Here is a 26,256-nt window from a genome sequence, read left to right as displayed (position 1 = left end):
GCTGAGCAAGGCATGGGGGGAATCCACAGTGGGGGCTGAATCCCACCAGGCCATGCTCAGCCCTGGCACCCTGGCATCTGTGACGGAACCGAGCCCTTGGGAGTGGCGGGAGCTGCCCCGTCTGTGTAGCAGGTCTACCAGTGCCTCCGCACCAGGGGCTCTCGCCAGGCAGGGCCCCTACTGCAGTGTCCCCTGCCACCTGCCATCAGCAGGGACCCCCAGTCCCCCTCCCCAACCCCTGCCCATCCTTCCCTTTGGAATCCAGGAAGGGTCCAGCCCTCCAGGCAGAACCCCCGGCTGTGTGTAAGGGGCTATAGGCCTTTTGTGGGGCCGGCTGGCTCCTGTGCAGATGCTTGGAGTGGCACGTGCGCATGGCTGGAGGGACCCCCCTGTCACACACACCAGACCCACTGCCTCTCTCCCCATGCTCTTCTCCTCTGGGGAACTGGAGGTGGGCACAGGGTTCACAACCTCCCCCAGCGTCTTGGTGGGGTCATTCCCACCGCAGCCGTCTGCGTGGGGGCAGAGCTGCTGTGGCCCATTCTGCAGCTGCTGCCAGTGCATGGGCTTAGCCGCAGCAGCTGTGCAGGCAGGAGGGCTCAGCAGGGCACAAGGGCAGGGGCTCCATGTGCAGAGTCTTTCCCATCTCCTCGTGCAGCGTTGGCTGAGCCGTAGCCTTCAGCAGCACCCGGGCTACTTGAGCTCCCCAATCCGCAGTGGTGAGGATGGAGCCTTGTACCGGCAGGGCATAGGCCACAAGCAGCTGCAAGAATCCCCGTCCTCCTCTGGTGCACCCCCCATTGCACCTGCTTTCTCTGAGCCATTCCCGTGTTGCAGCGGTGCTGCCGTGTGCCATGGGGCTGCCCGTCCAAGACGGCTCCGTCACATGCGCCCACCGCAGCTCTGGGAGGTGTTTTCATGCTGAGATCCCTGCCAGGTCTAAGATGTCGCACCGGACCAGTCTGGGCAACTTCAACGTATTAAAGAGGAACATTAAAAAGAAAAGAAACCCCCACCTCCAGGGCCCCTCGTCCCGCCCGCGCGCTCTATGGTTGTATCACACGTGCCATTGCTGCTGCTAGTCTGTCCCAGTTTAATATCGCCACTTGTTCTGCCGCCGGCTCTGTGCTCCCTCTCATTGCGACCTCTTGCCGATGCTCGGGCCCCACCGGGCCCCGCCGCCGCTCCTCAGAGGGGAGGGAACGGGAGGACCGGGCAGAGGGTTGACCCCGTCGGGGTTAACCGGAAAACGCCACCGACGGAAGCAGCCCCGGCGGGCGAGGGGGCGTGGCCAGGCCGGGAGGAGGGCGTACAGTACCTACGCCACAAGCTCCGCGAAGCACCGCCCCCAGCGCAGGATCCGTGGCGCAGGCGCAGTCCATAGTCAGCCCAGTCGGCTCGCTCGGCGCTGGGCAGGACGTGGAGCTGGATTGGATGCGGCCGTTTGAGCTACGGGAACTGGGGGGTTCTGATTGGGCTTCGAGGCTTCGGCGTGATCGACGGGGCGGAGCCAAGGGTTGGGCACCGCTCATTGGGTGCGGCGGACGCCGGTTCCGCCCCGGTAAAGGCCAGGCGCGGACCCAGCCATGCTGCCGGGGGAGCGGCGCCGGCTCTGCAGGGCACGTGCGTCCGGCGCGGCCCGCGCGGTGAGTGCAGCGGGGCAGGGGGCGCAGCCGGTGCCCGTGCCCGCAGTGGGGGGGGGACCCGCGGGGTGCGCGGGGGTCGAGGCCGCGCCTTGTCGGGCCGGCCGGGGTCAGGCCAGGCTGCGGCCTGTTGTGCCAGCAGAGCGCGGTCCTGCGATGGGAAAGGAACCGGGCGGTGTCCCCCGTCAGCTGCCCGCCTCTCCCCGCAGCCGGAGCCACAGGGCCTCACTATGCCGGTCACGGAGAGGCTGCGGGAGATGATGAAGCGGGCCCGGCGGGAGGTGAGCGGGAACGGGAGCATGACCCAGCTGCTGGCCGGCTCTGCCAAGAAGGTGCTGCTGCAAAAGATCGAGTTCGAACCGGCCCGCCGGAGCTTCTCCGAGCAGCTGCAGAGGCTCCGCGGCAAGTACGTGCGGCTGAACTCCCCAGCCAAGGCTGCCGGACCCCAGTGCGGCCCTGAGCAGCAGCAGCAGGGCAAGCAGGGTAAGTCCCGGGGGCTGGGTGGACACAACCGCGGCCCGCAGTGCACAGCTCAGCCACCATTCCTCATCCCACAGAGAGCAGAGATGCTCCAATGGGCCCAGGGGACGGGATCCCCGCACCCCAGAAGGTGCTCTTCCCTGTGGAGCGCCTGTCCATGGAGTGGGAGAGGATGTACCGAATCGGTGCAGGACTGCGTAACCTCGGGAACACATGTTTCCTTAACTCCACCGTGCAGTGCCTCACGTACACCCCGCCGCTCGCTAACTACCTGCTCTCCAGGGAGCACCGCTGCACCCGTGAGTAGTGGGGCCCTGCTGGGCGGGCGGCTGTGCTGGCAGGTCCCTGCTCCCCGCGCTGGGCTCAGTATCTCAGCCCGCGGGGCTCTGGCAAGGGCCATGTGGCTGTCAGGGTGAACCTTCTGCTCCCTCCTGCCACTTCTCCACGGAGATGCTGTTCCTTTGTCCCAGCCATAGCAGCATCCCTGAGCTTTGCATCCAAACAAGCGTTTGGGGACACTTGTGTCCATGGTGGGTGTAGCCAGGGCTCAGATGGCTCCAGCGGGATCTGCTGGCTTTGTGGGGGCTGAGCTGGACGTCCCAAACAGCCCCAGCCTGCGTGAGGGCAGAAGGCTGTGTACAGGCATTAGATGGTATTGATGTGTGGCTCTGAAAGGTGACGTGATTGGCATCGCTCTGAGCTGTCAGCAAAGAGAGCAGCAGGGCTTGCAGCCCCGTCATCAGACAGGTGCTGGTACCTGTGTACTCGAGATGCCTCAGAGCTGGACTGTACCATAGACCTCAGGGAGAAAACTGAGTTGTGTTCAGCAAGTGATGCCCTTTCTCCTGTACTGCCTTGATCTCTCCTGTCATCTTCTCCTCTGCCACAGGTGATCAAGGCACTTTCTGCATGATCTGCATCATGCAGAACCACGTGGCTCAGGCTTTTGCCAACAGCGGCAACGCGATAAAGCCGGTGGCCTTCGTCCGAGACCTCAAAAGTAAGAATGATTCCACTGTGCTCCCCTCCCCTCCCATAGCCGTGCTGGAGAGCAGGGAGTGATGTGTGAGCAGAACCTTTGAGAGGAGGCCAGGAGAACTCACGGAGCCTGCAGGGACCTGGTGACCTCATGGGCTGTGTGTGGGGTCCCCCCATGGCCGACACGAGTCTGCCGTCCGCTTCCGTTTGAGGGGGCTCAACCCCAGGGGCCACCGAGGGAGGTGGGGTCTGTGTCTCACAGCACATGCCGGGGCTGATTCCTCCCTGTCCTGCAGAGATCGCTGGGCACATGCGCTTCGGTCAGCAGGAGGATGCGCACGAATTCCTGCGTTACACTATCGACGCTATGCAGCAGTCCTGCCTGAGTGGCTGCACCAGGTACGTGGGGCCTCTCTCTGATGGGCTGTCCCTGCTCTCCTCCGCTGGTCCCTGCCTTGCTGGAGGGGACTGCGGGGTCAGTCGGTTCCCCAGGCAGCACTCGTGTTCCTGGGCCCTGCCCCGGGAGGCTGCATTGCCCCTGCAGTGCCCAGCTCTGAGCTCCAGCCAGGAGTTTGTGCTGAGGACACCGGGGTGGCGGCCATGGTGCAGGAGCGGTGTGAGACCCGCGGCTGCTGTCTCTAGGTTGGATTGCGAGAGCCAGGCGACGACATTGGTCCACCAGATCTTTGGCGGCTACCTGCGATCCCGTGGTGAGCGCTCGGTGCCAGGCCCTGGGCCTGAGGTCATTCGGGGCTGCTGCTTTGCCGGGAGCCCTGTAGTGAAAATGCTTTGGGACAATCACTGCGCACATGGACGTGATCCAGAGCTGCAGCTGGTCAGTCCCGTGGGACCTGTGGGTCAGGAGCCCGGCTGTGGCGACGGCAAGAGCTGTCGGCTGTGGATCCCCAGCTCATCGCCACCAGGAAATGAACCCCCTGGCAACACTTGCTGTGCTAGCACACAGTGGAATTGGCGGCCTTCCTCTGTGCCAGTCTGTGCATCCTGGTGCTCCCCCCCCACAGCTCGAACCCAGAGAGGGGAGGCAGTTCCTTCGTTGTGCTGGGTGGCGATGGGTGCAGGTTGGTGTGCCAGGGTGTGCTCATTGCTCTTTCCTTTGCAGTGAAGTGTTTGGCATGCAAGAGCATCTCGGACACATACGACCCGTTCCTGGACCTGGCACTGGAGATCTGGGTACTGCAGCGGGCTGGGGACCTGATGCTCCTGCTCTCCTAGGGCCGGCATCTCGGCAGGGAGCGGGGCTGTCGCTTGGCTGGGCCACCCGTGCGCTGACCTCTCGTCCATCCTTGCAGCAAGCCAGAGACGTACGGGGGGCGCTGGAGCTGTTTGTTAAGCCAGACCTGCTGGGTGGGGAGAACTCCTACCTGTGCGCAGGGTGAGTGTGGGGCTGTGGGCAGGAATGGGGCTGCAGCTGCACCGGTGGGAGGCAGGTGGAAACCCACATCACGGGAGGGCTTCTCGACCTGTTCCCTGCTGAAGTGTGAGGCCGTGGAAGCCTGTGGTGAAAGCTGCTGCTGATCGGCTCCATCCTCTCGTGAGGAGGACCTGGGCCAGCAGATGTGGCCGTGGGCAGGTGCCTGGTGCCTGCGGGGTCGTTTTCCATGGGGTTTGCCCCTTGGCCAGAGCTGGCATTCATCTGGGTGCTGGAGCAGCTTGAATGACAGAGCTCTTCCTGTGCAGGTGCAACAGCAGAGTGTCGGCAACAAAACGCTTCAGCATCCACCGAGCCTCCAACGTTCTCACGCTCTCACTGAAGCGATTCTTCTGTGGTGGACAGAAAATCACAAAGGTGAGTGCTCGGCAGTGCGGAGCTGGGGCTGTCTCCTGGCCCAGCAGCAGGGGGGGAGGCGGTCCTGCCGCTCTTGGCCAGCCACGCGCCAGGAGCTCGTCCTGGCTCCTCCGGCACGGTGGCCTCTGCCTGGGGAGGGCAGCTCCTGCTCCCTCAGGGGGTGGGCATGCAGCACAGCGGAGCTGCTCCTGCTCTAGCAAGAAACCCCTCTGCTGTGCCGGCTCCTGAGGCATGCTCTCTTTCTCTGCAGGTCGTGACATATCCCGAGTTCCTCAACCTCCGCCCATACATGTCAGAGAGCGAGGGGGATCCTGTAATGTATGGGCTCTATGCGGTGCTGGTGCACTCTGGCTACAGCTGCCACGCGGGGCACTACTACTGCTATGTGAAGGTGAGCCCAGGGCACTCTGGGCTGGGAGCTGCTGGGTCCCTGCGGGGTGTGGGAAGGAGAGCACTCAGCAGATGTGCATGGTGGTGAGCACTGGAGGGATGGGGGGTACAGGCTCTGCTCCCGTCTGGTCTTCGGGCCAGGAGAGGCCCTGAACACAGCCCGACCCCATTCTCTCTGCTCCTTCTGCAGGCGAGCAATGGGCAATGGTATCAGATGAATGATAGTATGGTCCGCTGCAGCAATGTCAAAGTGGTCCTCAACCAGGAAGCCTACCTGCTCTTCTATGTGAGGTGGGAGCGCCTGCAGCTCTCTGTTCAAGAGCCTTCCAATTGCTCAAACACTTGCAGTTAACCCATGCCCTTCTCTTCCAGACTCTCCGGCCCAGAGAAGAGCTTGGACAGGCCCATTGCCAGAGCTGCCCCCAGGCTGACTGGCTTGGAGGGCACCGTCTCCAAAGAGACAAAGAAAATGGTGAGCCACAGGCCCCTGTTCGCATCACTGCTGAGTCCTGAATCTGCTCTTGGGCAGTGCTCACGGGAGCTGGGAGCTGCTGTCCCTTGGGCCGCTCTGCTGCAGCCGGGCAGGGAGCAGGCTGTTTGCAGGGGGGATCCTGCTGAGCCGAGGGTGCCTCTGTGGCCCTGAGGGCAGGATCACTTTGTGCCCCTGGCTCCTCTCTCTCCTTCCTGAACTTCTCCCTCTCTCGTTGTCCAGGCACGCAGCGCGCAGCCAGGGAAGAGGGGGCCAGGGCCGGAGGTCGGGGTGCCCGTGGACCGCAGCACATGGAGGACGGGGCCAGAGCTGTGGAACGGCCCCGCCACGCTGAAGCTGCCCGTTACATCGCTGCCAACCGGAGCGGCCCTCAAAGCTGCCTGTGTGGGCACAGCGCTGCCCCGTGCCGCAGCCCAGAGCCCGGAGCCTCCCAGGTCCAAGTCAGCCCTGGGCTCCAGCACCACAGGCAGAGCAAGCTCAGCTGAAGCACATCATCCCCAGCAGAGCTCCGGGGAGGAAAGGATGCCACCTGCCCCGACCACATCCCCAGTGCTGCTGGGCCTCACCCAGCAGCCCCGGAGCACTGGGCATAGAGCCTGTGACTCGGAGGAGGGCTCGGGGAGCAGCAGTGCTGCCAGCCCAGCACCTGCTGCAGTGGGGAAGCTGGACAGAGCTTCCCAGGAGGCCGGGAGCAGAACCAGCAGCTCCAGCACCTCTCGGGAGCCGGACTGTGGCACCGACGTCCCCAGTGCCGCGCCGCCTGCCCCCACAACCACCAGGCGCAGGAAGGTGAAATCCCCCTGCTCGGCCAGCGCTGCTGTGGGGCAGAGCAGCAGCACATCCCCACCACCGGCCAAGAGGCTGGCGCTCTCTGCCAGAAAGGTGAGCCTGAGCTTCTGCCTGGGGCCTTCAGCAGGTGCCTTGTGCCTTCTGAAGCAGGGCTTGTGCCGGCAGCAAGGGCAGAGCCAGGGCTGGGGATCGTGCCTGGCCAGAGAGGGTGGAGAGAGCCCCAGCCCCGGCTGCACAGGGAGGGCAGAGCTGCTGCAGGAGTGATGGCTCCTGCCTTGCTGAGGACACAGGGCAGCCTCGCCAGCCCTCCGTGGGGCGAGCAGGAGCAGGAGGGCTCAGAGCTGCCCTCTGGGCACAGTGGTGCAGCCAGGGATCAGCACCGTGCCCTGGGGCTTCTGGTCTTGAAACTTCCTCGCTTCCTTTTTTCCTTGGTGCTCCCACCTAAAAGCACTTCTGACTCCTCTTCCACCCCCCCGCTCCCCTCCCCCTGTGGCGTCCCCTTTCCCTGGGCTCCCCTTTGGATTTTCCCCTCTTGGCTGACGGAAACCTCTTTCCTTCAGCTCACCAAGTCTTTATTTGTGCCGGTCCCCGCAGGGCAGGAAGCTGCGCAGGAGTGCCCACCACGCGCGGCCTCGCGCGCCAGCCGCTGGCACCAGCTTCCCACCGAGGAGAAGCTGCCCCGGCTCGGCTCTGCTGCCTTCGGGCACGTGCAGGTGAGCGGTGCCCATCGCTGCCAGGCCACCTGCGGCCTCGGGGGGCTCCTCCAGGCAACTCTGGCCTCGGCGCTGGCTTGGGGGTGATTTTGGCGTCTGGCTCCCCTGCTCTGGACTGCCCCATCCCCAGCCCAGCCCCTCAGCACCCAGCCTCCCCCCTGGACAGTGCTGGTCCAGGAGCACCGCTCACACCACCTTTCTCTCTGCAGCAGGGAGGAGCCCAGCCCGGTCACCACTGGCTCCTTCCAAAAGAAGAGGCGGCCCAAGGCAGGCAGCAGCCTCCGTGCTCCAGCAGTCGAGGAGGAGGTCTCTGTCCCACCCAAGAAGAAGAAGAGACTTCTTACTGCTGAGGCCTTGGAGTCCCTAGAGGGGCCGGAAGCAGCAGGTCCCAGCGGGGACAGGGAGGCACCGGGCTCACAGGCCCTGGAGAGCTGGCTCCTGTCATCCCCCTGTGCCCACCCGGACTGGGAGCCCGCCTCTGCCGCAAGAAGGGAAAAGAAGGGGAGGAGGAGAATGGAGGAGAGGTAATTGCTGTGCTTGGGGCTGCTGCCACGTGAGCCTTGCCGCCCTCTGCTCTGCTTGGAGTCAGGCTCCCTGGCTTGTTGCGGGTGCTGCTTGTCTTCCTGCGGGTGGTACAGCCCACGCTTGGGGCCAGCCCGAGTGCTGCCTTGCTGCGGGTGCTTTCACCTCTCCCCGAGTGCAGCGCTGCGGTGTGGGTGTCCCTGCATCCTGTTAGCCTGTGGGGAAGCTCCCCACAGTGCCAGCTCAACTCTGGCTGGAGAGAGCTGATCCCAGCTGCCCTCCCCAGCTGCAGCGGGGCTGCCCTGAACCCCTGGAAGGCAAAGAAGCAGCGACCAGAGGCTGATGCGCCCAGGCACCGCAAGCACAAGTGCAGGGGAAGTGCCAGCTGTCAGGCCGTGGAGGAGCCGGCTGCCAAAGTCGTCTGTGCTGCAGGTATGACCCTGTGCATCCAGCCCGGTGCGGGGCAGTGGGGAGCTGGCGGCTTGTCTGCCCAGATGGCACTGCTTTCCAGTCTCTGATGCTTGTGGTCCATTTAGCTTCCTGGTGGTGCTCACCTTCTACCTCCTGCCCTTGCTTGGGCTCCTGCAGGCCAGCGTGCTGCTTGTGCAGCAGAGCAGCCTGACGATATCCAGGACGAGGATCGGCTCCTCTGCAGACAGGTGGAGGGGCAAAGATTTACCCCCAGCTCCTCCCTGCCCAGGACAGGCGCCAGTATGCCCAAGTCCCCTGCACCCTCATAGCATTGATATTCCTGACAGTGCCTTTTGGGGCACAAGATCTGCCTTGGAGGATGAGCCTCTGCCTTGTGCTCACCTTGCCTGTTTCCACAGTGGCAGCAGAGAGCCAGGCTGGAGCTGGGTACAGGCACTACCCTGCGGCCCAAAGGCCTGCACATGACCGTGGGGCTGGCACAGCACCAACGACCCAGCTGGAGTCCACAGTGGTGGAGCAGCTGCTTGTGGATTCCTTGGACAAAGCTTACGGCAAACAAGGTAATTCATCCCTTCTTGCCTGGACGGGTGAGCATCAGCACAGCTCCCCTGCCTTGAGCCCTGCCAGGGCCTGAGCTGCTGCACCCAGGGGGGGTCCTGGAGTGAGGGGCTCCAACCCTGGCCCTGTGCTCGTGGGAGCTGTTTAGCACGGCCTGGGGCTGCATGCTGCCAACGCTGCTTTGCAGTCTTGACCTGGAATGGTGGCGTCTCGGCTGTCAGTTGGGATGCCGTTCAGTCTGCAGCCTCAGCGCGCGGGAAGACCATCATCGATGAGTGGGATGAGGAGTTTGACAGAGGCAAGGTGGGCGCTGGCCCCATCCCTGGCTGGGCTGGTGGGAAGAACCTTGGGCTATGGTGTGCTGACCCCAAGAGCCTTCCTGCCTCTGCACAGGTGAAGAAGGTTAAAAAGCGGAGGAGGGAGCAGAGGCACCAGAAGCCCTTCCAGTGGCTGCCCCGCCAGCGCAGCTTCTGGGCAGTGACGCATGCGGCCAAGGCAGCGAGCCTGCGCCACCGGCTCTGAGGTGCGCAGCTCCAGGGGCTCCAGCAGAGCTGCAGGGCAGGTGCTCCCACGGCTCCTTTCCTTCCAGCCCCAATGCCAGCGAGCGGGAGGAGCAGCCCCTGCCATGGACCCTGTCCTGGGAGCTGCTGTGGAGGGAAGAGGACCCCGCTCCCCACATCTGTCCCTGCCTTCTGCTGGGAAGGAGCTCAGGAGGACCGGGCCTTGTCCGGGCTCCTTCAGCAGCTTCCCTGTGCCTGGGGCTGGAGCAGCCTTTTCTCCCACCCAGGCCTGGAGCCCGGCTCGGGGGGCTCCTGCCAAGTGCCTCAGGACCATCGCTGCTGCTCCAGCCCCAGCCCCATGACCCCGGCTGCAGTCCACACCTGGGGCTGCCCTTCCCCCTCCTGCCCCCCCTTTCCCTCCTCACCACCTTGGAGTCACCATTAACAGCATCCCCTCCACCGGCCCTTCCCGTGCTGTGCATGGGGGCTGGCGCCTCGCGGGGACGGGGCGCCCACGGCCGGCAATAAAGATGTGTTGGTGATGTGGCAGCGCTCAGCTCTGGGTTAGGGCCAGCGGGACCCCTCCCGCAGGTGGGGTGGTGGAGGAAGTGCCGGGAGAGAAGCAGGTCCTGGTGCCTGGGGTGAGCACACAGGGTGGGCTCCTGGGACCGGCTCGGCTCTGACTGGGGCCGTATCACCCTGCCCCTGTGCTAGGCCATTGCTCCTTCAGCAGCTTCCCTGCGCCTGGGGCTGGAGCAGCCCCTTTCTCCCGCCCAGGCCTGGAGCAGCCCCTTTCTCCCACCCAGGCCTGGAGCCCGGCTCGGGGGGGCTCCTGCCAAGTGCCTCAGGACCATCGCTGCTGCTCCAGCCCCATGACCCCGGCTGCAGTCCGCACCTGGAGCTGCTCCTCTCGCTCCTTCTCCCCTTTTCCCCCCCTACTACGCTAGAATCACCGTTATCACAGTATCACAGCATCCCAGTATCACAGTATGTTAGAGGTTGGAAGGGACCTCAGAAGGTCATCCAGTCCAATCCCCCTGCCGGAGCAGGAACACCTAGATAAGGTTACACAGGAACGTGTCCAGGTGGGCTTTGAATGTCTCTAGAGAAGGAGACTCCACAACCTCCCTGGGCAGCCTGGTCCAGTGTTCCGTCACCCTCACTGAGAAGAAGTTTCTTCTCAAGTTTAAGTGGAACCTCTTGTGTTCCAGTTGGTACCCATTGCCCCTTGTCCTATCATTGTTTGCCACTGAGAAGAGCCTGGCTCCATCCTCGGGACACTCCCCCTTTATATATTTATATACACTAATAAGGTCACCCCTCAATCTCCTCTTCTCCAAACTATAGAGACCCAGCTCCCTCAGTCTGTTCTCATAAGGGAGATGCTCCACTCCCTTCATCATCTCCGTTGCCCTGCGCTGGACTCTCTCCAGCGGGTCCCACCATTAACTTCACCGGCCCCGCCCGTACTGCGCTTGCGGGGCCCATAATGAAGACGTGGAGAAGATTCGGTAACGCTCGGCAACGCTCGGCTCGGCTCGGCTCGGCTCTGGGGCGGGGCCTGCCTGGCACCGCCTGCCCCTGCGTCATGTGACCCTGTCCGCGGCGGCTTCCGCGCCGTCGTTGACGCGGGCGGGGGCGGATCGGCGGCGGGATGGAGGAGGAGGGCAGTTACGGTCAGTGCGGGCCGGGGCCGCGGAGCGGGATGTGCGGCGGGGGGGGGCGGGCTCGTTCGGACCCGCTCCCGCAGGTGGGGCGGCGGAAGAAGTGCCGAGGGAACAGCGGCTCCCGGTTTGTGCGGGAGAGCGCGGCGTGGGCTCTTTGGTGCTGCTCAGCTCTGCCCGGGCCCGGCCTCATCTGCGGCGGGGCTCTGTCGGTGCTGCCGCCGCTCGTGAGCTGCCCGCGGTGCCGGTGCTGCGGGGACCCTCTGCCCTCCGTGTCGGTGGTGCTGGGCTCAGGAATTCCGCCTTCTTTCTGCTGCTTGCTCTTGGTGTTCAGATGCTGCCTCTGAGCACTGAGTTCAGGCTCTGCAGGCCTCCGGGAGCTTGTGTCCATGGGCTCTGTCGAGTGTCTCACAGTGTTCAGGGTGTGCCCAGGGTCTGGTCCTGGCAGGGCTGAGGCGGCTCAGTTGCTGCAAGTCCTGTCTGTCATGCATGTGCATGTTGCTTCCCTGCTTTCCTGCATTCTCCATGTTCGGAGACTGTTCCCTCCCAGTGCCAGGGAGCAGGAAGGCCCTGCCTGTGCCTCCACCCTCTGAGGCAGGTTCCTGTGGGTCGGCAGGTGGGTTTTCCTTCCGCAAGGACTTTGCTGAGGGGGAGGCTGGGGTCTGTCTGGGTGTGATCTCAAACCAAGGTCTCAATGCCGTCCGTTGTGCTGGTGGCTGCAGTCACCTGGGTGATGCTGGTGCCAATGCAGAGGGTTCATGGGCTGGTTCCCTCCCTGTGACAGTTGTGAAACGCAGCCAGTTCAGAGGCTGTTCTACCCTAGAAGTGACTGTGCTTGGCAACAGGGAGGTTACTGTGTGAGATAAGGTGCAAGCACCCAGCCAACTGGTTGCAGCCCAGCCCAGGCGCTGTCAGATGCAGCCCATTAGTGGGAGAGCTCTGCAGGGAGCAATTCAGAGAGCAGCTTCTCGCTGCTTCCTGGAATTGCCTGGAAGTTGTCCTGGGCCATCCGTCAGCATCAGAAATTGCCTGCTCACCGTGCTGCAGGGCAGCAGTGCTAGTGGCACAGCCACCTCCCGAACCCCACTGCTGTCCCAGTTGTAGGGACATTGCAGCCTCGGTGTGGTGGGAGCCCAGTGGGGAGGCTCTTGCTGGAGGGGTTGTGGTGACGCCAGTGTCTGCTCCTCCACATGCAGCCCCTCTTCCAGCCTCAGCGGAGAGCAAATCCTGGGTGAGCAGCTGGTGGCACAGATGCGGCTCCCCCCGCTCCTGCCCCATTCCCAGCATCTCCTCGCAGGGATCGTGATGAGACCATCCCTAGATGAGCTGGCAGGAGCAGTGTGTGGACAGTGTGGTGCTGGTGTCCTGTTAGGAACCAGCTGTTGCCTCTGTCCCACCAAGCTGGAACACCAGTGAGCAGCCATGGGAGCACAGTTCTGCCTGGCACTGTGTCCTGAGCTGGGATCTGTCTTGCCGCAGCCCAGGGTGAGGAGGATTGGGCAGTGCTGGTAATCCTGCTGCACCCGAGGGATTACTGCTCACTCTGGCCTCAGGAATAAAGGGATTTCTCTAAGTGGGGCTGATGCAGCCTCCTGCAAAGCGGCTTGGGCCCAGGCAGCCTCTCTGTCTGGGGTCGGATGGCTGGTGCCGGGATGCAGGATGGGCTGTGCAAGGTGCAGGAGATGCCCAGAGGAGGGTGGGCTGTCAGGTCCCGCTGCCAGGCTGGGGGATCCTGTCCTCTCCTCGCTGCCAGCTCTGTTTTATTCGCAGGCCCTGGCAGCCCCTTGGCCTCCGGCTTTGCTCTTTTGGAGGCAGCCCAGGAGCCTGGTGTGCACCTCTGCAGCAAGGGGAATGGGGCTGGGGGTGGATGCTGCCAGTGACGCACCAGCCTTATCCCAGTTGTGGTACAGGGTTGAGCCCAGCTTGGGGAGCAGCTCCCCCAGAGCTCTGGGGCTGCCGGGTCAAAGACACAGGGATGGTACTGGGCTTGGAGAACAGAGCCAGGAGCTGGAGCTGTCGGGGCTTCGGCAATGCAGTGCTGGGCACAGGCCATCAGGCACTTCTGCTGAGCTGTTGGGAAGTAGAGGATGATAAACCACAGCACTGACCCGCAGCAGTCACACATCAGGGAAGCACCGGGGCCTATGTGTCCCTGAGTGGATGTTTCAGCCCATCTGGGCTACCACAGCGGGTCCGGGTCTGAGGTTTCTCCTCTAGGGAGGCAGCTCTTCGGGTTGGCAGACAGTGGATCAGGGCCTGGAGCTGTGGTTAACGTGACCCTGGGTACACGCTCTCCTCTCGCCCAGGCAGAGGGTTTCTCCAGATGCTGGCTCAGGCCCTGGCAGCAGTTGCCACAGGATGTACCCAGCTCAGCTGCCCCAGCTCCTCTCACTTGGCCTTTTGCCTCCTGGTGATGTGGCAACCACCACTTCATCCCCTGGGAAAGGGGAAGTGGTACCAAAACCGGGTTGGTCACATCAGCGGCGAGTGCCGGGCTGCCCTCAGCCTTCTTCTCCACCTTTCCTTATGCCTGCAGCCCTGGGTGCTGGGTACCCTCTGGCTCTGCACCCTCCTACCTGCAAGGGCAGCTTGTTCCCAGGGTGCCCTCACCGCTCCTGCCTGGCTCCGGTTTCCTCTGGCTCAGCACGTCTCGGTGCCTGCCGGCTCCTGGCAGCCGGGCTGCCCGCAGGACGCTGCCTCCTGCCCTGACAGGCTCTGGGGTTTCTTACTCATGGCCGTGCCCTGTGTCGGAGATCGCTCCTGCTTTGAGGGGAAGAGCTGTCGGGCCGGTTTGGGTTCGCTTGATGCCTGTGGGCTGGGGGGGGCCGGGGGTGCAGCGGGCAGGAGGGCTGTGCCGTGCCCTCAGCTCCGCAGCTCGCCCTGGGGCCGGGATCCTGGGCAGGACGCCCCCAGTGCTGGCGCTGCTGGGAGCTGAGCCGCTGACCGGCCCCGCACCGGGGCAGGCTGGGCCCGTCGGGGTGCACCGGCCCCGGCCCCCCCCTCCCCACGCCTCGCCACAGCCGCCTTGTCTCTCGGAGCACCTTCCCTCATGCAGTGCTGGTTGCTACGCGACCGCCAGCTCCCGATGCTTAATGCTCTAATACGGAGGGATAAAACCGCTCTAAAAATACCCCGCTGCCGGCCCCCCGCGGGGACAAGGGGCTGCCGGGGCGCAACCAGAGCAGGCCGGGGGCTGCCGGCACTTCCCAAACTCCTCGACCTCTAAGGGGCTTTGAGGCGCCGGCGGCCGGAGCCCGGGAGCAGAGCGGGTGCTGCGCAGGCAGGGTAGCGGGGATTGGCTGGGGCTGGCGCGTGGGCTCCGGAGCTGGAGCTCCCCTGGCACAGGCACCTTCCCCGGCTCCAGCCAGCGGGAGTCCTGCGGCCACCCCGCAGGCACCGGCACCAGCCAGGCCTCTGCCTGCTCCTGCCTGCCCCGGCACCTCCGCAGCATGGGGACGGTCAGCGAGCTCTGTGCCTCCAGTTTCCAGGCCTTCCTCTGCCCGTCGGTGGCTGCCAAGGCAGGTAGGCACTTCACCTCCTCCCTTCTGCTTGCCCTGGGGTCCCCCGCCTCCCGCAGACGTGGCAGTGCCTGTGGCTCCAGCTCCATGTGGCTCTCGGTGACAGCGGCAGCGTCTTGGCTGTTTCACCACCTTCTTCCCCTGCTCACCACCAGCCTGCCCAGGCTTGGGTCTCCAAGTGCTGAGGCCCGGCTACCTCGTGTGGCATCAGGCTGCACCAGTGCCTGCTGGGACCGGGAGTGCTCCGGAGCCGGTGGTGGCTGTGAGGATGCACATCACCTGGTGTGGCAGTGGCCCCTCACCCTGCTGCCCCTGTGGCAATTGTGTGTGGCTGCAAAGGCAGCTTGGGTGGCACTCTCCAAACCAGAATCCATGCAGGAAAGCTCAGTGCCTATTGCACTGGAGGTGCTGCTGAGGGCTGGCTGCCTGCAGGGTCTGCTGCTGCTGAGGCCAAGCAGCAGCGGGTTCTGCTCCTTCTGAGGCCCAGCACGGTGAGCGCTGCAGGGGGCAAGCAATGCGTGGGGGCTGCGCTCCTGGCATCTGCACGGGGCTCAGTGCGTGTGGACATGGCAGAGGCAGTGCTCGCCCGGCTGCACTGCTGGCGGGGTCTGTGCACGGGGAGGGCAGGAGCAAGGAGGCCGCAGTGGTGGATATGGGTTCCTGGTCAGGCTCTGGTGACAGGCAGGGCTGCGTAAGAGCAGGACGAGGGCTTTCCCTGGAGCCACCTGCCCCAAATCCTCCTCCTGCGGCACCTCTGCTGTCGGCGGGGCCGGGTGGGGCTGACACAAGCCAGGATGCGCACATGGTGCAGTGAAAACAGGATGTGGTGTGCTGAGACAGGCAGGAAGTTCGGGGGGCCGTGGGTCTCCCAGCTGCAAGCAGCTTAAACCCAGTGCCCTGCCAGCACGGCCCGGTGCAGGCACAGTGTGAACCCGTGTGCAGCTGGAGCCAAAGGGCCAAGTGAGGCTCCTGAAGCCCTTCCTCCTCTCTCTGCAGCCACTGCTTGGGTGCTGTTTCTCCATCTCACGCTGCTGAGCTGGATTTAGCTGAGTCAAGGTGGCCAAGGCTCGCGCCGCCTCTCCAGGCAGCTGACAGCAGGATGGGATGTGCCAGGGGTTTGCTCCTGTTGCAAGCACCAGACTTTGCTGCACAGTGGTCCTGTACAGGGCGGTGGGGTCTGTACAGGCACCTTGGAGCAAGGGGGAAAGACAGCAGGGAACAACCTCCCAGGGCACAAACATCACTCCTGGCCTTTCTCCTGTTCCTGCTCCTGGTCCCGTTTGAGTTCCCATAGAGTCTGCAGAGGGCTGTAGGCACCCGTGGTCCCCACAGCCCCCTTGGTCCTGCGTGGGGCTCAGTCACTGAAGCCTGGATGGGACCTGGACCTGGAGTGGGCGTTTTGGAGGAGCCAGAAGGGGGGGGCTTGGAGCCTGCTGGGGTGGGGGGCACCCAGCTGGTGGAGGGAACAGCCTCCAGCATTGCTGCAGTGAGCTCAGGATGTGCTGGGTCGAGCGTCTAGGGCTGGGCCAGGTCCAGTGCCTGGCTGGGACCCCAGCACGTTCTGATCCCCAGCCCCAGGGCTGAGGACAGGACAGGGCCCTGGCTGCCCCGTGCCCCCTGGCCGGGAGCAGAGGGGTTAAGGCATTGGCAGCCTTGGCCTGATGGCAGCAGGAACAGGGTGGTGCTGGCGCTGGCTTCTGGTGAGGCCGGATGACGCCAGGCGGCCCCCGTGCTCATTGGCACAGCCTGGCCCTGACTCACCAGGGAAGAACTGGGGCAGGCAGGTGCCTGCGCCCCAGAGCAGCAGCACCTCCACTGAGCCACGGCAGCACCGGCACAGCCGGGGGGGCGTCCTGCCAGGATGGTGCTGAGCGCGCAGGGCAGCGGTGAGCTGGGGTGCAGGGGAGGCTGGAGAGGCTGGGCTCTGCCTGCTTGTCTGGGGGCAGCGGGGTAGGAAAGAGCACCAGGGGTGAGCGTGTGTGATGTCTGGGTGTCCCGGGGGTGCTTTGCTTTGGGCATGGTGGAACTGGGGGGATGTGCAGAGGCTGGAGCCGGAGCCTGGGACAGACGGATGGATCCTGTCAGTCCCCCTCCTGCTGCCACTGGTGTGTGGGGTCCTCGGGCTCACTGTCAGCAGCAGAAGCTGCGGAACCCCCGCCCCTACACTGGGGCCTCGGTGCCTGCATCCTGCAGCCGGGGCAGCAAGCGCTGGCTCCAGCCTCCCGGTCCCTGCAACCCCGCTCTGCCTGCAGTGAGGCTCACCCGCCACCAGCAGGAGTGGGGCTGCGCTCGGTGCTGCAGGCGGGTGCGGAGCAGAGCGTGGGGACGGGTTAACACCCTCTTCCTTCCCCAGAAAAGCTCTTGTGTCTGGGGTTTCTCTTCCTCGGGCTGCTGCTCACATGGCTGGGCTGTGTCACGAGTGCTCACCCTCCTCCTCCACAGCACCCGCACAGGCTCTGGTACAGACCCTGCCGCATCCCACCCTGCGCTGCGCCTGCCCCGGGGCCGGCGGGACCCTGCCTGCTTGCAGGTGGGCAGCAGGAGGCTGCGCTGTTGCCCCTGCTCCCCGTGCTGGCTCCAGTCTTGGGGCAGGTCCTGCCCCAGTGCCGTGGGGGGGCAGGAGGGTTCTGCAGCACCTGCTGCAGCCCTGGGATTTAGAGGCTCTTGTGTCTGGCAACAGGCGCACTGCAGCTCGGGCCTCCCTCCTGCAGCAAGCCTGGGCCTGCCAGGAGCCCTGGGCGCTGGGCAGAGCAGCCAAGCGCCTGCAGGAACGGCGCTGGTGTGCGCAGAAGGTGCTTGCACCCATTGATAACGCGAGGCCTCCGGTGCTTTGAGTTGAAACAACTTTTATCCTGGTCCCACGAGCTGGGTTGTCTGGTTCATAGCTGCTGGCATCAGACTGAGAACACTGGGAGGTGTTGCCGTGGTGTCTGGAGGGCCGGTGCCGCGATGGGGGCGCTGCAGGGGGGGGGTGCGAAGGAGGAAGCTCGTCAGAAAGCCCGAGCGGAGCCAGGGAAGTGCTGAGCTCGGGGATTCTGTTCGCGTGGTCAGGACCGGACGGGGCCGCTCGGGGAGAAGCGATGCGCAGTGCAGGAGGGTGCCGCTCCCGGCCGGGGGCAGGCGGCCGTGCCGGGTGAGCGGAGCTGCTGGAACTCGCTGCAGCCGTGGGAGGCAGGGGCAGCAGGTGAGGGCTGGCAGCGCTGCTGGGGAGTGCGACCTTGGGAACAGGAGGGAACGGGAGTGGGAATGGGATGCCGTGTCATTGCGGAGCGGGAGGTCATGCACCAAGGAGCACTGGGAATGTCCCGGAGCAAGGGGGGCATGTGGCAGCCCCACGGTTGAGCCATGGGGATGGTGCTGGGGAGGGGTGCCAGGCTCCCGCAGGTGACACGGACATGTGGGTGTCACGGTGTGTAGGTGAGTCTGTCCGGAGGGTGTGCCAGCAGAGGCGGCTGCAGGGTGGCCGGGAGCTGGCCCGGTGTGGCAGAGCAGCCCCCAGGGCTCCAGGTCTGTGTGGAGCCCGTGCTGGGTCACAGCAGGGCCTGGGCCTGGGACAGGCACCGCCACGGGCCCGGCTGGGGTGGTGGGAGTTAAACGGGAGGAGGAGCAGCGCTGGAGCAGGTCCAGGGGCCGCTCTGGTCCCCGCTGCCCGCGGGCTGAATCAGCAGGAAGCGGCGGTGCCCAGCTCCCCCCTGCAGCCGCGGCCCGTGGGGCCATCCCTGGCCCTCGCATTCCTCGCGTGCCGTCTGTGGCCCTCGGCCGTGTGCGGGGCCGGGGCCGCCGCTTCCCAGCCCGGCTCCTGAGGGGCCGCAGGAGCCTGGTGGAGGCTCCCCGGGGCTGCGCGCGCTGACCTGGCTGTGTCTGCACGCAGTGCCCAGTGACCTGACCCCGGAGGAGTGCCAGGAGCTGGAGAACATCCGCCGCCGCAAGCAGGAGCTGCTGGCTGACATACAGGTGGGATGATGCTGAGGGACATCCCCGCGCCCGGCGCAGCGGCTGCTTCCCAGGCTCTGTCCCCTGCGAGGCAGGGAGCAATCCGCCCGCCCCAGCCAGGCTCCCTCAGCCCGCTGCTGGGAAAGCAGAAGTGGGGAGGAGAAGCTGCTCTGGCCCGGGCTGTCCATAACAGCCGTGGGACTGGGGTGCTGTGCTCCATGTCTGCACAGCCCGGGCAGGAGCAGGCAAGGCTGTGGGTTCGGTTTGTGCTCCCATCCCCTTTCCTTGCCAGCCCTGGCTCCTCACAGCCCATAGGGGCTCTCATGGACCTTTTAGGGCAGGAGATGGGAGCTCAGGGACTGCAGGGCAGGATGAGCCAGTCCCATGGGTGGGTGCAGGGAGCCTGTGATCTGCTGCCTGCTGCTTGACTGCACTGCTGCTGTGGGGCCCTGGGGCTGGGAGCGGATCCCAGTGGCGGCCAAGGCCAGGCTGGCAAGCGGGTGAGCCCATGGTGCCTGCAGAGCGTTGGGCCCTGTGCTTGTGCTGTTCCCCACGGCACTGGCACCTCTGTGCCAGCCCCTCCTGGCACCGGCAGGGGCTATGTCCCTGGGCCAGGGCACTGCCCTGGCAAGCAGCTGCGAGGTCAGTGCTCATGTGGGACACCCGTCAGTCATGTCCCTGATTAAGGCAGCAGAGGCTAATTACTGCCATATGCTGGGCATGATCTAAAAGGATTAGGGAGTAATTCTGTTAACCTCTCAATCTCTTCCTTCCTGCGCACTTTGAGCATGGCGCTGCTGAGGGGGATTAGCAGTGGGGTGCAGCCAGCCCCACTGCAAGTGCCCCGCGAGCTGGCTCAGCCCCTCGGGCTGGGAAGGAGGGAAGGGAAGGACTGTTCCTGGGGGACTGGGCCCAGGTTGCTGTCAGGGCTGGAGGGCTTGGGAGGGAAGGAGGCACCTCCTGTCTCAGTGCACTCTCTCCCTCAGCGGCTGAAAGATGAGATAGCAGAAGTGACCAATGAGATCGAGAACTTGGGGTCCACAGAGGAGAGGTGAGTGCTTCACTGTCACAGCCCAGGGCTACCCTGAGCCCCCCTGCCATGGCAAGGCCACCCTGGGTGTCCCTTGTGCCGTGGGCAGCTGAGCGGTGCAGCCCCATCCCATGGGTGCTGGTGGCTTTCCCAGGCGCTCTGAACTCCTGGGAGCAGCAGCAGGATCCCAGCCTGAACTGCTGCTCCCAAAGTCTGTTTTCCCAGGCCTCAGCCCCTCTGTCTCGCCACAGCAGCTTTGTTGTTTTGGCTGGCCAGGCAGTGCCAGCCCGGATTAGGGGGTCCTGCAGCCGGCAGGAGCTAACTCCCGGTGTCGTGTCCAATCACACACTGGGGCGTGAAGGCCGTCACCCTCCCACCAGCCCCACTGGAGCCTGAAGGCTGCTCTGCCCAGAACCCCACCTCCCCCGGCTCGCCCTAGTCCTCCCATGCAGAGGTGATGTGTTGGGATGCCATACCCAGCACCCGTCTGCACAGGGCGACCCTGCGATGGGGCATGGCAGCTCCTCTTTGCTCTGGGGCCCACAAGGCCACGAGCAGCCCCATGGAGCAGGGCAGGGACCTGGAGCCGTTTGCCAGCTTTGCCCCCTGCAGGATCAGTGCAGGGGCCTGGCTGGGGCAGAGTCGCTGAGCTCCTGCTGGGTTCAGGCTGACCCTTCTCCTGCAGTGCTCTGCCCAAAGGGGTGTGCAGGAGGCAGCCAGGCTGCTGGGTACTCAAAGCTACTCGTGCCCTGCAGGAAAAACATGCAGAGGAACAAGCAGGTGGCCATGGGCAGGAAGAAGTTCAACATGGATCCCAAGAAGGTACCATGAGGAGCGGGGCTCTTCACCCGCCTGATGGGGCTGTGCTGGGCTCTGCCACCTCGTGGTCCTGCCGGGACAGGGCTGCAGGGGCCAGCAGCAGGGCCCAGAGGAGAGCCTCTTGCACCCCTCCAGGGCATCCAGTTCCTGATCGAAAACGACCTGCTGAAGAACACGTGTGAGGACATCGCTCAGTTCCTCTACAAGGGCGAGGGCCTCAACAAGACCGCCATCGGTGACTACCTGGGCGAGAGGTGCGCTGGCCCGGGCAGCTCGGGGCTCTTGGGACACTGCAGCAGTTCGAGCGAGTGGGGTACAGGGGGTCTGAGCACTGCGCTCGAGCCGAGGGCAGAGCGGGGCAGGGCGGCGCTCGGCGGTCACAGCCCTCGCTGACCATGCAGCCCTCGCTGACCATGCAGCCCTCGCTGACCATGCAGCCCTCGCTGACCATGCAGCCCTCGCTGACCATGCAGCCCTCGCTGACCATGCAGCCCTCGCTGGCCATGCAGCCCTCACTGACCATGCAGCCCTCGCTGGCCATGCAGCCCTCGCTGGCCATGCAGCCCTCGCTGGCCATGCAGCCCTCGCTGACCATGCAGCCCTCGCTGACCATGCAGCCCTCACTGACCATGCAGCCCTCGCTGACCATGCAGCCCTCGCTGGCCATGCAGCCCTCGCTGACCATGCAGCCCTCTCTGACCATGCAGCCCTCTCTGACCATGCAGCCCTCGCTGAGCATGCAGCCCTCGCTGAGCATGCAGCCCTCGCTGACCATGCAGCCCTCGCTGAGCATGCAGCCCTCGCTGACCATGCAGCCCTCGCTGAGCATGCAGCCCTCGCTGACCATGCAGCCCTCGCTGACCATGCAGCCCTCGCTGAGCATGCAGCCCTCGCTGAGCATGCAGCCCTCGCTGAGCATGCAGCCCTCGCTGAGCATGCAGCCCTCGCTGAGCATGCAGCCCTCGCTGAGCATGCAGCCCTCGCTGAGCATGCAGCCCTCGCTGGCCATGCAGCCCTCGCTGACCATGCAGCCCTCGCTGACCATGCAGCCCTCGCTGACCATGCAGCCCTCGCTGACCATGCAGCCCTCGCTGACCATGCTTTGCTCCCACAGGGACGAGTTCAACATCCAGGTCCTGCACGCCTTCGTGGAGCTGCACGAGTTCACTGACCTCAACCTCGTGCAGGCCCTGCGGTGAGCAGAGGGGGCAGAGCGGGGCCCATGGGGCCTGCGGGGGGCCAGGGGGGGTGTGGAGCCCCCAGAGCAGCCGAGCCCTCGCTCTTCCCAGGCAGTTCCTGTGGAGCTTCCGCCTGCCCGGGGAGGCGCAGAAGATCGACCGGATGATGGAGGCCTTCGCGCAGCGGTACTGCCAGTGCAACCCCGGCGTCTTCCAGTCCACAGGTGAGTGCCTGCCTGGCCCCTCTGCCCCAGGCCCTGCCCTCTGGCTGACTCCCCTCTGCCCCTCTAGATACCTGCTACGTGCTCTCCTTCGCTATCATCATGCTGAACACCAGCCTGCACAACCCCAACGTCAAGGACAAACCCACGGCCGAGCGCTTCATTGCCATGAACCGTGGCATCAACGATGGGGGGGACCTACCAGAGGAGCTGCTCCAGGTAAGGGACAGGATGCGGCGGGGCTGGGGATGGGCTGTGGAGCTGGCCTGTCACAGGGCTCCTGGCCAGAGCAGAGCAGAGCCGACACTGTGTGGTATTGTACCAGAATCTGTATGAGAGCATCAAGAACGAACCCTTCAAAATCCCTGAGGATGATGGCAACGACCTCACCCACACCTTCTTCAACCCTGACCGGGAGGGCTGGCTGCTGAAGCTTGGTGAGTGCGGGCAGACGTGGCCCGGGGAGGGCAGGACAGGGCTGTGGGTGTGATGCCTCTGGGCTGCCTGCACATTGTCTGTCGGCCTGGCTCCTCAGAGCGTGGTCCTATTGAGGGGCAAGAGGCAGCAACAAGGGCACAGCCCCCGTGGGGCCAGCGTCCGCACGTCCATCAGTACATCCATCAGCCCTCATCTTCCCTGGGCTGGGTGGCAGGAGCTCACTTACAGCGGTGGGGCTGGGTGGGCATCCGGGAGATGCTGTCTGGAGGCTGGGCGAGCCCAGGGTGCAGAGCTGGTACCAGGGTCTGGTGCTGAGCACAGAGACCATGAGGCCCTTCTGGTCAGCAGTCACAGCAGCGTCCTGCCAGAGCAGGCCCTGCGAGCGAGCGGCGAGCTGCCCCAGGCTGCGCGGGTGCCCCCTCCATGCCACAGACAAGTCCCTGCCTCACCCCCCACAGCATTCTCACTCCTGCATACGGCTCCACATGCAGGCAGCGTGCATGGCATCCCCGCTGCACCGCCCGCCTGCGCCCTGGCTCCTGTGGCTTCTCCTCTCGGCAGCTCTGGGGGATCCTTGCCTGGGTTAAGTGAGGGGGGACGGGTGCTGCAGGGCTGGGGGCTCTCATTGGGATCAGGGCTCTGCCACTCAACCAGGGGGTGTTTCAGCCTTATTGCCACCTCTTGGTGTGGGAGAGGGACCTCACCCTGCTCCATGCCCGGACCAGAGCAGAGCCCAGCCATGGGGCTGAACAAGGGCCGTCTGCTCCCAGCTCTGGCTGGGGGAACACAGGGAGAGCCCAGACGTGCCCCTCCTGTCCTGAGCAAGCCCAAGGGTTGGAGGGCCTCATGCAGGGCAGCACCCGCTGTGGGGACTGTTGGTGTCAGGGGGATGCAGAGGTGGCAGAGCTGCCATGGGGCAGGGAGGGGCCCCGTGGGGTGGCTGGGGGCGAACCAGGCCCTGCCTCTCCCCCGCTGAGGAGCCAGGGCAGGTTGGCCCCTGGCGGTGCTGCCAGTGCGGCCTCACAGCTTCCCCGCTGCAGCCGTGCCCCACTGACCCGCGCAGGGCGGGGGGGGCGGGGCTGCCTCTTTTGGGTCTAGTTTTTTTCCTTTTTTTTTTTTTAATTTTCTTTTCTCCCTCATTTGTATGTTTCCATGATTTTGGCTCTTCCTTCCCTTGCCCCCATCCAGGAGGTACGTACCCCTCTTCCCCGCTCTGCTCACGCCGCTGGGTCCTTTCCTTTCCGTTTTTAATGGCTGGTGATGAGGCTCATTGCTGCTGCTGCTGCTGCTGCTGCTAACCCCCCGCACGGCCCAGGGCCCTCGCCTGCTGCGGGGACACGCTGCCACCGCCACTGCCAGGGCAGGGACGTGGGTACCAGCCTCGCCGATGCCGAGTGCTCCCCAGAGCCTGCCAATCCCCTCCACTGCCCTGTGCACCCTGTGCCAGGGACAGGCGAGGCCACTTGCCCGTCTGTGCCTCGCTGTGCCCACAGGCAGCTCAGCCTGTCCACAGCGGGTCTTCACGTCTCGGTGAAGGGACGGGGACAGATTTGGGATGCCCTCAGGAAGGGCCCCAGCCTGTGTGTGGGGGTCAGGGGGTGCTGAGTGCCTGGAGCTGGATGGGAGCAGCAGGAGCTGTCTGTTTGGTGCCCTGTGCTGCACCAAAGGCTCTCAGTAGTCACCGTGGGTGCTGGTGGTGCCCCTGCTCCACTGCCTGCAGCCCTGGGGTGCAGCCATCGGTGCTGCCCTGGGGCTGCCCTGGCCCTTGGTCCTGTATGGCTCTGCAGAGCCCTGGGCCCTGAACCTCTGGCCTCTTCCCACCCGCAGCCCCAGCAGAGGAGGTGGCCCTTGGTCAAGCCCCAGGTTTTGGGGTGGGTTTGGCTGGACAGAGGCAGAGGGGCTTTTTCTTCAAGGAAGTGCTAGCAGCAGCCTGGCTGTGGGGCAGGGACGGAGGGTTTGGCCAGTTGGGATGGGGCAGGTGTGGGGCTGTCAGCGGGTGGGGGAATGAGCAGGGCCCCAGTGCGTGCGGTGCTGGACCTGGGCAGCATCTCCTGGGTGCTGGGCACACAGTGGCAGCACATCTGGCACCAGTGCAGGTGTGTGGCAGAGGGGGAGCTGGGGCTGGAGGACTCTAAGCCCAAGGAGCAGCTTCTCCCTCTGTGGTGCAGTTTGCAGCTCCCTCCAGGCAGTCCTCAGGTGTGATCCTGGGCTGGTGCCTGCCCTGGCACTGGGACGTAGCAGGACAGCGGGCAGTGTGTCCCCCTGAGAGCTGCGTGGCTGCAGCATCCTCGGCCATGCTGGATCACTGCTCCATGCTGGGGGGCACAGCGGCCTCCACCACTTCCACCTCCATCCTCATCCGTGTGCTTCGCGCTCGTGCCGTGCCGGCATGGTGTGTGCTGCCTGCTGCCCGCCGCGCTGCCTGGCTCTGCTTGCGCCCGGTGCCAGTGCTTGTTCTGTGTGTGTCCGCGCGGGCTCCAGCGCTGCCGCAGCTCCGTGTGCCCCCAGCCCAGCTGGGGCTGCACCCAACCCATCCCTCTCCGCTCCCAGGGGGCAGGGTGAAGACGTGGAAGCGACGCTGGTTCATCCTGACTGACAACTGCCTTTACTACTTCGAGTACACAACGGTTAGTGAGCGGTGCTTGCGGGGCGCTGAGGCGGGCCAGGAAAGGGCACCGGATCCCTGTGGGGTTTGGCGGTGCCCAGCCTGGAGCCAATGCATCTGCTTTGTCCCTCCAGGATAAAGAGCCCCGTGGCATCATCCCGCTGGAAAACCTCAGCATCCGGGAGGTGGAGGACTCCAAGAAGCCGGTGAGTGCCAGGGGTTGGGGCTGGCCCCAGTGCTTCGGTTGCGGCAGGGGAAGCTGGAGGTGTTGCAGGCCTGGGAGTGCCCCGGGGCCAGCTCTGCCTCCACCCATCACAGCGACTGAGTCCGGCCCCCGTGGTGTCCGGGGCTGGTGGCAGGGCCATTGGTGGTGGTCAGAGCAGGTCTGCCCCTCTGGGCTGCCCTGGGGGAGGATGTGCGACAGGAGCCCTGGTGCTCTGCCTCGTCCCTCCCAGCCTGAGGTCCCTGCTGAAGAGGGGCTGCATCTGAACCATCTCCTCCCTCCCAGAACTGCTTTGAGCTCTACATCCCCGACAACAAGGACCAGGTGATCAAGGCCTGCAAGACGGAGGCGGACGGGCGTGTGGTGGAGGGGAACCACACCGTGTACCGCATCTCTGCCCCCACACCTGAGGAGAAGGAGGAGTGGATCAAGTGCATCAAGTGAGTGCTCAGGGGAGCAGGCAGCAGGCGCTGGGCAGGGGCACGGCAGAGCCCTGTCTGCTGTGCCCAGAGGGGACCGTGCTTCCCAGGGCACCCTGCAGGGATGGGTGGAACAAACTCCCAGGGCACAAGGGACCTGCCCGAGGCCCTGCCGCGGTTCCCTCCTGGCTGTGCACTAACCCAAGCCCTCGTTCCCCCGCAGGGCAGCCATCAGCCGGGACCCTTTCTACGAGATGCTGGCTGCCAGGAAGAAGAAGGTCTCCTCCACTAAGAGACATTAGCAGCCTCCTGCAAGACCGAGTGTTGGCAGCCCCAGCAGCTGCCCACCATGCTGTGGGGCTGGGGCCACGCTGCAACTTGGCCCTCAGGGCCCAGGACCCAGCTTCAGCTTCCCAGTTTCTTTACCGTGGGAGGAGGCCCGTGTGCCTCGGTGACTCTGCCCCCCCATCACAGCCTCACCTCCAGATCTCCAGCATCTTCCCAGGCTTGAGCTGATACACGGACACCCACGTGTGCGGGGAGCCCCGTCCTGCTGCAGGATGGAAGTGCAGTGTGTGTGCAGCAGGCAGCACCGCATCACAGCACCTCCAGATCCTGAGTGGAGCCTCACATGCTTCTGGGTGTCCCCAGCACCTTGTCCTAATTCACTTGGGGCCTCCCATCAGGAGGATGAAGGCTGCACTTAGCAGCTGGTGGGTTTGGGGTGCTGCAGGATGGGGAGTCCTGTGGGGGCTCGACTCTGGCCCTCGTTGTAGCGGGTCTGGGTCTGTCCTGAGCTTCCTCATGCTGCTGCCTTGGACCCTCCAGCTGTCCTGTGCCAGGGACAGCCCCTGCGGCACAGGAGCCAGGAACTGTCCCCATTGCGGTGAATGGTGGTACAGGGGG

General features: G+C 64.9%; 2 protein-coding genes across 3 annotated transcripts; both read left to right on the top strand.

The window, feature by feature from the left end:
* Positions 1–1,578: 1,578 nt before the first annotated feature.
* On the top strand, positions 1,579–9,483 carry USP36 (ubiquitin specific peptidase 36). Its single transcript, XM_061376916.1, has 20 exons — positions 1,579–1,646; positions 1,865–2,130; positions 2,208–2,422; positions 3,013–3,123; positions 3,398–3,500; positions 3,744–3,811; positions 4,222–4,292; positions 4,412–4,494; positions 4,800–4,908; positions 5,159–5,299; positions 5,489–5,589; positions 5,671–5,799; positions 6,010–6,670; positions 7,163–7,290; positions 7,500–7,814; positions 8,099–8,244; positions 8,643–8,804; positions 8,990–9,105; positions 9,196–9,325; positions 9,392–9,483. Exons 1-19 carry the CDS (start codon positions 1,587–1,589, stop codon positions 9,322–9,324), a joined length of 3,114 nt encoding a protein of 1,037 aa, XP_061232900.1. The 5' UTR covers positions 1,579–1,586; the 3' UTR covers position 9,325; positions 9,392–9,483.
* Positions 9,484–10,854: 1,371 nt separating this feature from the next.
* CYTH1 (cytohesin 1) lies at positions 10,855–25,908 on the top strand. Of its 2 annotated transcripts, none has more exons than XM_061377458.1 (13): positions 10,855–10,978; positions 18,356–18,438; positions 19,404–19,468; positions 20,203–20,269; positions 20,402–20,520; positions 21,381–21,461; positions 21,556–21,668; positions 21,736–21,884; positions 21,991–22,102; positions 24,654–24,730; positions 24,843–24,914; positions 25,217–25,371; positions 25,574–25,908. In XM_061377458.1, exons 1-13 carry the CDS (start codon positions 10,957–10,959, stop codon positions 25,650–25,652), a joined length of 1,194 nt encoding a protein of 397 aa, XP_061233442.1. In that variant the 5' UTR covers positions 10,855–10,956; the 3' UTR covers positions 25,653–25,908. The 2 variants fall into 2 exon arrangements, with proteins under 2 accessions (XP_061233442.1, XP_061233441.1); XM_061377457.1 differs by lacking the exon at positions 10,855–10,978 and adding an exon at positions 13,996–14,488.
* The last annotated feature ends 348 nt before the right edge of the window (positions 25,909–26,256 follow it).

Source organism: Neopsephotus bourkii, unplaced genomic scaffold (assembly GCF_033783945.1).
Source record: "Neopsephotus bourkii isolate Nb327-2 ecotype Australia unplaced genomic scaffold, CSIRO-AGI_Nbou_v1 NB_1749, whole genome shotgun sequence".
Taxonomy (NCBI): Eukaryota; Metazoa; Chordata; class Aves; order Psittaciformes; family Psittacidae; genus Neopsephotus; species Neopsephotus bourkii.
This window is presented reverse-complemented; position numbering and strand designations above follow the sequence as displayed.